We start from the raw sequence: 7,343 nt of genomic DNA on the forward strand, positions 1-7,343 counted from the left end.
GACTGAGGGTAGAAACAGTCCGGACTGAGGGTAGAAAGAGTCCTGAATGAGGGTAAACAGAGTCTTGGGGTGTTTTTGAGGGTTTCTGGTCTTCTGGACACAGCTGCAGGATCCAGGATCTACAAGGAGCCCGTAATCCTGTCCGGCCCTCAGAACCTCACCATCAATGTCCACCAGACCGCCATCCTGGAGTGTGTTGCCACAGGAAACCCCCGGCCCATCGTGTCCTGGAGTCGCCTCGGTAACGCCTCCTCCTGCACTCATTGATCCAATCATTAGTATTGATTACCTGTTAAGATCAGCTGTGTTAATGATGGTGTCTGTGTGCGGTCAGACGGCCGGTCCATTGGCGTGGAGGGGATCCAGGTTCTGGGAACAGGAAACCTGATGATCTCTGATGCCACTCTGCAGCACTCAGGCGTTTACGTTTGTTCGGCTAACAGACCAGGCAGCAGGTCCAGGAGGACGGCGCTTGGACGCCTCGTTGTACAAGGTAGGTACGCTTGCACACAGCAACAACACATCAGCTGGCCAAATGTGACCGAGCTGTCCTCACCTTAAACATTCAAACTTTTCACCTTAGAAGTCCTGCAGGTCAGATCTTTGATCTTCAGACTGAGGGACATTTCTGGATGTACGGCGTCTGTTCTGTTTGAATAAACCTTTATTTCTATTCACACAAAGTTTCAGACAAATCCATTCAGAATGGTTGTGATTATCAGAGAAAGTCGGTCAGGCACAGCGATGAAGGAACTGCTGCTGGTTGAAAATGAGTCATTCTCTGTCCTCCTTTCAAAGCGAGTTCTGGTTCTGGTTCTCCTGAAGGAGCAGCTTTTGGTACTGAAGTGACTCAGATGGCGGGCAGCGAGTCTGATTTGCTGGCCCCTCATCAAGGATTGGTGTGCAGACTGAAACAAACCTGCTGCTCCTTCATGACTGACACTTCTCCTTGAAAGTTGGGCGCGTAGGATGTAGAGCCAATCATCCACTAATAGGAAGATCGGTGACTCAGTCCCAAATATTCCTGGGAAAGATGCCCTCAGATGCATCCACCAGAGTGAGGACGTCAGACAGGAAGTACAGGTGCAGAAAAAAGTGCTGGTGTTATGTGTGAATGAGGCAGTGCTTCGAGCACTCAGGTGGAACAGGAAAGAACGCGATTACTGACCAATAAGATCCTCAGAACAAGCCTGAGGCAGACTTCCTGCGAACACAGCGGCGAGCAGCTGCAGAGCAACCGCTCCATCTGTTCAGCTCCACCTCATCATGTCGAGTGTGCAAACACACATGCAGTGTGCGTGTGTGTTCATCTGTCAGCTCTTGAACTTGACTGGTTGTGTGTCGAGTTCAGTTCAGCCTGCTGCTGTCGGACTCTTCACCCCCGACATGTGACTTCTGACCCTCTCTGTAAATCAGAGAGGTGACAGCAGCACCTCAGAGTTCACTTCCTGTTCACGTGAGCGTGTCAGACGCATTTCTTTCTGAAACCGTGAGGTGTTGATGATCTTATATGTGAGTTTGTCGGAGAAAAACGCACTGGCTGCAGCTTTTCCTGGGTGCGTGCAGCCACGTGTCATCTACGCAGCAGGCACAGTGTTTTCTCACACACGGTGGAAAGACCAGCGCACAGCCCCGAAGACTCCATGTGGTTCCAATCAGAGTTTCCTCTGCAGCTCCACGCAGACGTGTGAGACATTCAGGGACTCCTGTCCTGCTCGCTCAGCTGCAGCTCAGTCAGAGGTCATGTAGGAGGAGGGGTCAGAGGTCACACAGGCCCATTGTGAACGTGTGTGTGACTGAGAGCTTCATGAGAATCTGGATTAGCATGAGAAGAGCCCCACTTCACAATAAGGACTTTATTCCCACTGAAACTCCGTCTGTCACTCTGACACTCAGACTTGCAGACTGTCCTCACCACAAAAACACGAGTGCACAATTGGGCAGGGCCACAACAGACGGCCTCAGTCTAAACCCGACCGCGGCTCCTGCTCTGTGTGATGATCCAGCTTTCCTTGTCCTGCATGAAAGGGTTCATCCCTCATGCACCCATCTGAAGTCAGTTTGACTTAACGCACAAGTAAAACCACCCAAAGTGCTTTCCACTCACACAGTATGTGACGAACATGTTGTTACACAACAGCATCCAGAGGAGATGGCTCACACATCATCAGCGGCAGCGCCCTCAGAGACCTAAACAGTAGGAAGAAGAAGCCACCGTAACAACCTTCTTTTCACCGACACGTCCACGTGACTCCCATCAGAGACAGACGCATTAACATCAAATCATTTCTTCTATTATTATTATTATCATTATTGTTGTGTTTAATTCAGCTTATTTCTATTGTTAGTTTCAGGGTGCGTCGTTTCCTTGTCTGTAGCTGTTGTGAGTTATCATTTTATCACATCTGAGTTGTTTTTACAAAGACGACTTCATCGTTTTACACGTGTGCCACTGTGAAACTAACTGCAAACAAAAAGCACGCGTGACAAACATGTCAATCAGAGACACGAAAATAAAAGCGAGGAGACGCAAAATGAACAAAAATATTCTCAGCAGTTTAATCAGAAGAGTTTTTAAAGATAAAGTCTTTTATTGTTGCCGTGCATCGTTCAGGCTGGCGTACAGCCCACACAACAACAACACAGAAACAGAACAGAAAATAGGAAAGTACAAATACACAAAATACAGTCCTGCTAAAAATGATAAAAAGTGTGTGTGTGTGTGTGTGTGTGTGTGTGTCAGATATGGGGGTGGACACATAAATACATTTTATTTGTGGAGGGATAATGACCGTTGACCTCCTAAGATACAGAACCCCAAGTTCAAGAGCAACACACACACACTTTTATAAATGACTCCTATTCATCCCTCTCCCCTCCCCTGTGACCTCTGACCCCTGACCTCCCCCTCTTTCCATTCAGAGTGGGAGGGGGCGGGGCTCTTGTGGGGTGACAGAGATGTGTGTGTACGGTTTCCCTGTAGCCATGGAGATGAAGCGGGTGGAGACAGACAGCTGTGTCTGTGTGTGTGTATGTGTGTGTGGTGGTGGGAGGGTGGGGTGGTGGGGTCAAAGGTCAAAGTGCTGTTCAAAGATAACAGAGACACAAGCTCAAGTTTTCATTCTGAGGACACGGCGTGTGATGATAACATGATGCGTTTTTAGTGATTAGCTTTATGTAGCGAGTTATTCATCCACCAGGTGGCTCCAAAGACTCAGCATCACCTTTGAAGACATGTATAAACCTCTGTTACAGTTACATTAAATACAAATTAAATACGTGTTAGCGTTTTGACCTTGGGCTCGTGGCTTTTCTCCCCGTTACGGCGCTGCTACGATGTTTGATAGCGTTCCTCACTTGTGGTATTTCTGAGGTTCTTTAGATAAAATGAGCACGTCTGTGTGCAGGCAAGAGTAGGACCCAAACGCAAACTCGCAGAGACGAAAAGTAAACTCAAAAAGCACAGCTTTATCTCTGGCGTGGAGTGGGACACGAAAAACAATACAAAACTAAACTAGGAAAACTAAAGCACAAAGAGCCACAGGGAAAAATCACACAGCTATGAGGGAGGACGCAACCCTGACAAAGAGAAACATGGGGCTTAAATACACTGAGGGATAACGAGGGGGAATGAGCCACAGGAGGAGAGCACAGCTGGGAGTAATTAGGCAGGACGAGACAAGGGAAGCAAAACTAGAAACATTAACATAGGACATAGACTGTGAAAGTAAAACAGGAAGCACACTGACTGAACTCAAGACATGTAAACTTAACAGACTGGGGAGACAGAACATAGGGACCTGAAACATGGGACAGAAAGGCACAGTAGACACAACATGAACATAACAACGCCACAGGGAAGAGTAAAACAAAATGCAGGGACACAGGACCTCTTTCAAAATAAAATGGGAAACATAATGAAACGCAAACATGACAACATAAGAAACACAGACTTGAAGCACATGAAGGACAAGGGAGACTTAACAGGGGTTGGAAACACAAGGAGAATCTAATAAACAAATGAACTGATATGAAATGATAACCTAATGAACAAAATAAACTCAAACTTAAAACGCTGGGTCAAAAGACCCAGGATCATGACAGTCGGTCTGATTCTGACAGTTTTCCTGGTCGTCTCCACTCGTGATGGTGCTGTGGCACATCCCCCACAGGCCTCACAGAGAATAAGTTTTCAGAGGGTAAACCACCAGCTCAGGTTTGCCCTGTGTTGAAATTGTAACGCTCTGTCTTCTGGACCGCAGCTCCTCCAGAGTTTGTTCAGTGGCCACAGTCTGTCTCCAGACCAGCAGGGGCCAGCGCCGTCTTCAGCTGCACAGCGTCCGGCGTCCCCGACCCCCACCTCATCTGGCTGAAGAATGGCAAACTGCTGATACCCAGCAGCAACGTCAAGCTCACCAACGGGAACACGTGAGATCCTTCTGTTTACGCTCAGAAGGTCTTTCTCTCTGTGAGGTTACTGCACGGTTTAACGTCCCACCTCTTCTCTGCCACCACCTGCAGGACGCTCGCCATCACCCGCATCACCCCCGAGGATGAAGCCATCTACCAGTGCATTGCCGAAAACAGCGCTGGCACCAATCAGGCCAGCGCTCGCCTCGCCATCAGCCAGGGCTCAGAGCTGCCCGAGGCCCCCAGCGGCCTCCAGGCGGCGGCGCTGAGCTCCAGCAGCCTGCAGCTGACCTGGGACCAGCCGGCAGAACATGTGAGCCAGCAGATCATCGGATATGTCCTGCACATCAGGAAACTGGGCGGTGAGAGAGGGGTGGGGTTGGTATTTTTAAGTCTGAGATCGTCGGTGTGAGGAGACTAGAAATGAGATTTAAGGGTAATGACGTGATATGAACTTTCTCTGTGGGGGCATAATTACTGGTTCCTGATTGCCTGGAGACTGATTGGTGCGTGTAACCGATAATCCCAATCAATCAGTCTGCAGCACCATCACTGACTGTGGTTGCTTTCACCTGTTTGACCTTTGATCTGTGACCTCCTCAGAGCCGGACAGTGCTGAGCTGCAGGAGGCCGTCAGTAAAACCACCTTCAAACACGAATTCAGCAACCTGGAAGCTGCCACCACCTACTCCATCTACCTGAAGGCGTACTCGGCGCTGGGAGGCAGCCAGCAGTCTGACAGCATCATGGCCAGCACGCTGGGTGGTGGTAGGTCACCTCTGACTGATAACACTGAAAACACTCACACTATATCTAATATCTATAAAACCTCGCCACCTGAAGATGGCGCCACAGCATTCCAGCCTCGGAAAAGGACCTCCACCTAAAAGTAATCTCCTGGGTCTGATTTCACGAGGTGTTTCAGATCTACTCACAATGACGTGAAAACATTAGCTGAAGCCTGTTATGAAGGTCTGCAGCTTGGTCCTGAATGGAGATGATGAAGCTGTAGATTTGTAGGATGGTAAAAGTTTCTGGTAAAGATGCATCGGTGTAAGGGCAGCGCTTCCTACCACACACAAAGAGAAGGACTGGCTTCATATTAGTGAACGGTAATCTGATCAGACGTTTGATAGAAGGATGGTGCAGCTCCACACTTCTGCCAGCAGAGGGCACACCCACCCAGCCTGAGGCTTTAAGCACCATCTTTATGTTTCAGAGGATGAATGCAGAAACACTGTTTGATGTGTTGATGTCATGAACAGCGTTTGACCTCAGAGGTGCGGGCCTGGGGTGGGGCAGACCTGCTCTGATCACAATAAAACCATGTTTAAACGTTTTGGAGATGCTGTCTCTGTGAATGACCGCAGGCACTGTCTGCCCCACAGTTCCCAGTCCTCCCAGTTTCTTCACTAAGGTCCTGAACCAGACCGCCATGCAGGTGTACTGGGAGCTTCCCAGCAAGCCGGGGAAGCTGGAGGGCTTTAGACTGGAGTACCACAGTGTTTCCAACCCAGAAGTGCAGGGGCAGGAAACCTTCCCAGCACACATCAACACCCACACCATCTCCCACCTGGGTGAGTATGAGGCTGGTGTGTACAGGCAGCCCGACAGGAAGTGGATACAGCGTTGTGATAATCTGTTTGTTTACTTCCTGCAGAGCCGGCGGCCATTTACGAAATCCAGCTGGTGGCGTTTAACGGGAACGGAGACAGTCCGTCCAACCGCCGCCTTGTATCTCTGGCAGAGGGAGAGAGAGCTGCAGCAGGTAGGAGCCTGACCTCTGACCTCTTGCACACCGTCACCAATGGAAGCAGTGTAACATGTGATGTTTGTCGCCCTCAGCTGGTTCAAGCTGTAACTGCGATCAGGCTGACAGCTCGACGTCCGCTCTGCTGGTCGGCCTTCACAGTGGCCTAGCCTGCATCCTCTGCTGCCTGCTGCTCGTCCTGCTGGCATACAGACGCAAGTAAGGCCTTCACCATCATCGTCCTCACCGTCCTCACAACCACCACCGCCATCATCGTCTTCATCATTCTCACTGTATTCTGTGCTCAGTTTTTTCTGCAGGAAGGGGGAGAGCTGGGAGACTCCACCCACTCTGAATGGCGTCAGTGGTCCTAAAGGCCACACACCTGAGAGCTTTGAGCTCAGCCAGGTAAACACACACACACACGCCTGGATGATTATTAAGTGATGGTCCTGATCCAGAGTTCGGGGTCAAATACCTGCCTGAGGAAACACCTTCCTGTTAATGACCCCCTTCTCCCTTGTTCCGCCTACAGAGATGCGATTCCACCCTTCCTCCATTGATGGTCATGGTTGAACCTGCTCTACCTGTTCACCTGGGCACAGGCACTGGATAAAACACCACACATTTCCCCCCCACCCCCCCACCCCCCACCCCAGGACGCCGGCCTGTGGCGCCTTCTCTCCTCCTGACAGCCTTAACACATTTAGGATAAGAGATTAACGCATAGATTATAATGATGATGATGATTTGTCTGAGGAAGCTCCAGGTGGCGTCTGATCCCACAGGGAGACTGAACCCGTTGAACTTGACTGCTGTGACACCAATCCCAAATGAGATTGTCTCCAGATCAAAACCAAAGCAGAATTCTTCACCTGTAAACACACAAATTGTTGGTCACATGACTCTGGCTCCTCCCCCTGTGCGTTCAGATGCTGATGCTTACTTCCTGTTGAAACCAAAAGCTTTTTTCTTTAGTTTGGGCTCATTTTGTTTTAGTCACCGACGGTGCCGAGTTTCCAGAGACGATGAGGCCTTTTGCCGGCTTGACCAGAGACAGGCCTCTGAGATGCACCTGAGAAGGTGTTCTACCTGCCGTTTGCCGGTCCTCAGAGGCCCAGAGCCAAAGGGAATTATTGTTTCTCTGGTCAGCAGGTAACCTTAGAGGACGCTAACGCTCCTC

The 7,343-nt window shown here is 49.8% G+C and overlaps 1 protein-coding gene across 1 annotated transcript in view; it reads left to right on the forward strand.

Annotated features, from left to right (window-relative positions):
• The window catches only part of LOC102306332 (immunoglobulin superfamily DCC subclass member 3), a 12,358-nt gene extending 5,554 nt beyond the window's left edge, over positions 1-6,804 (forward strand). Inside the window, exons 5-14 of the mRNA XM_042225936.1 lie at positions 104-241; positions 335-493; positions 4,263-4,428; positions 4,522-4,772; positions 5,014-5,178; positions 5,799-5,987; positions 6,071-6,178; positions 6,256-6,379; positions 6,469-6,568; positions 6,696-6,804. Coding sequence (XP_042081870.1) covers positions 104-241; positions 335-493; positions 4,263-4,428; positions 4,522-4,772; positions 5,014-5,178; positions 5,799-5,987; positions 6,071-6,178; positions 6,256-6,379; positions 6,469-6,568; positions 6,696-6,776 — 1,481 coding nt within the window. The 3' untranslated portion in view covers positions 6,777-6,804. The remainder of the gene's footprint in view (positions 1-103; positions 242-334; positions 494-4,262; positions 4,429-4,521; positions 4,773-5,013; positions 5,179-5,798; positions 5,988-6,070; positions 6,179-6,255; positions 6,380-6,468; positions 6,569-6,695) is intronic.
• The last annotated feature ends 539 nt before the right edge of the window (positions 6,805-7,343 follow it).

This window comes from Haplochromis burtoni, unplaced genomic scaffold (genome assembly GCF_018398535.1).
Source record: "Haplochromis burtoni strain Fernald_Lab_line unplaced genomic scaffold, NCSU_Asbu1 Contig_190, whole genome shotgun sequence".
In the NCBI taxonomy this organism is placed as follows: domain Eukaryota; kingdom Metazoa; phylum Chordata; class Actinopteri; order Cichliformes; family Cichlidae; genus Haplochromis; species Haplochromis burtoni.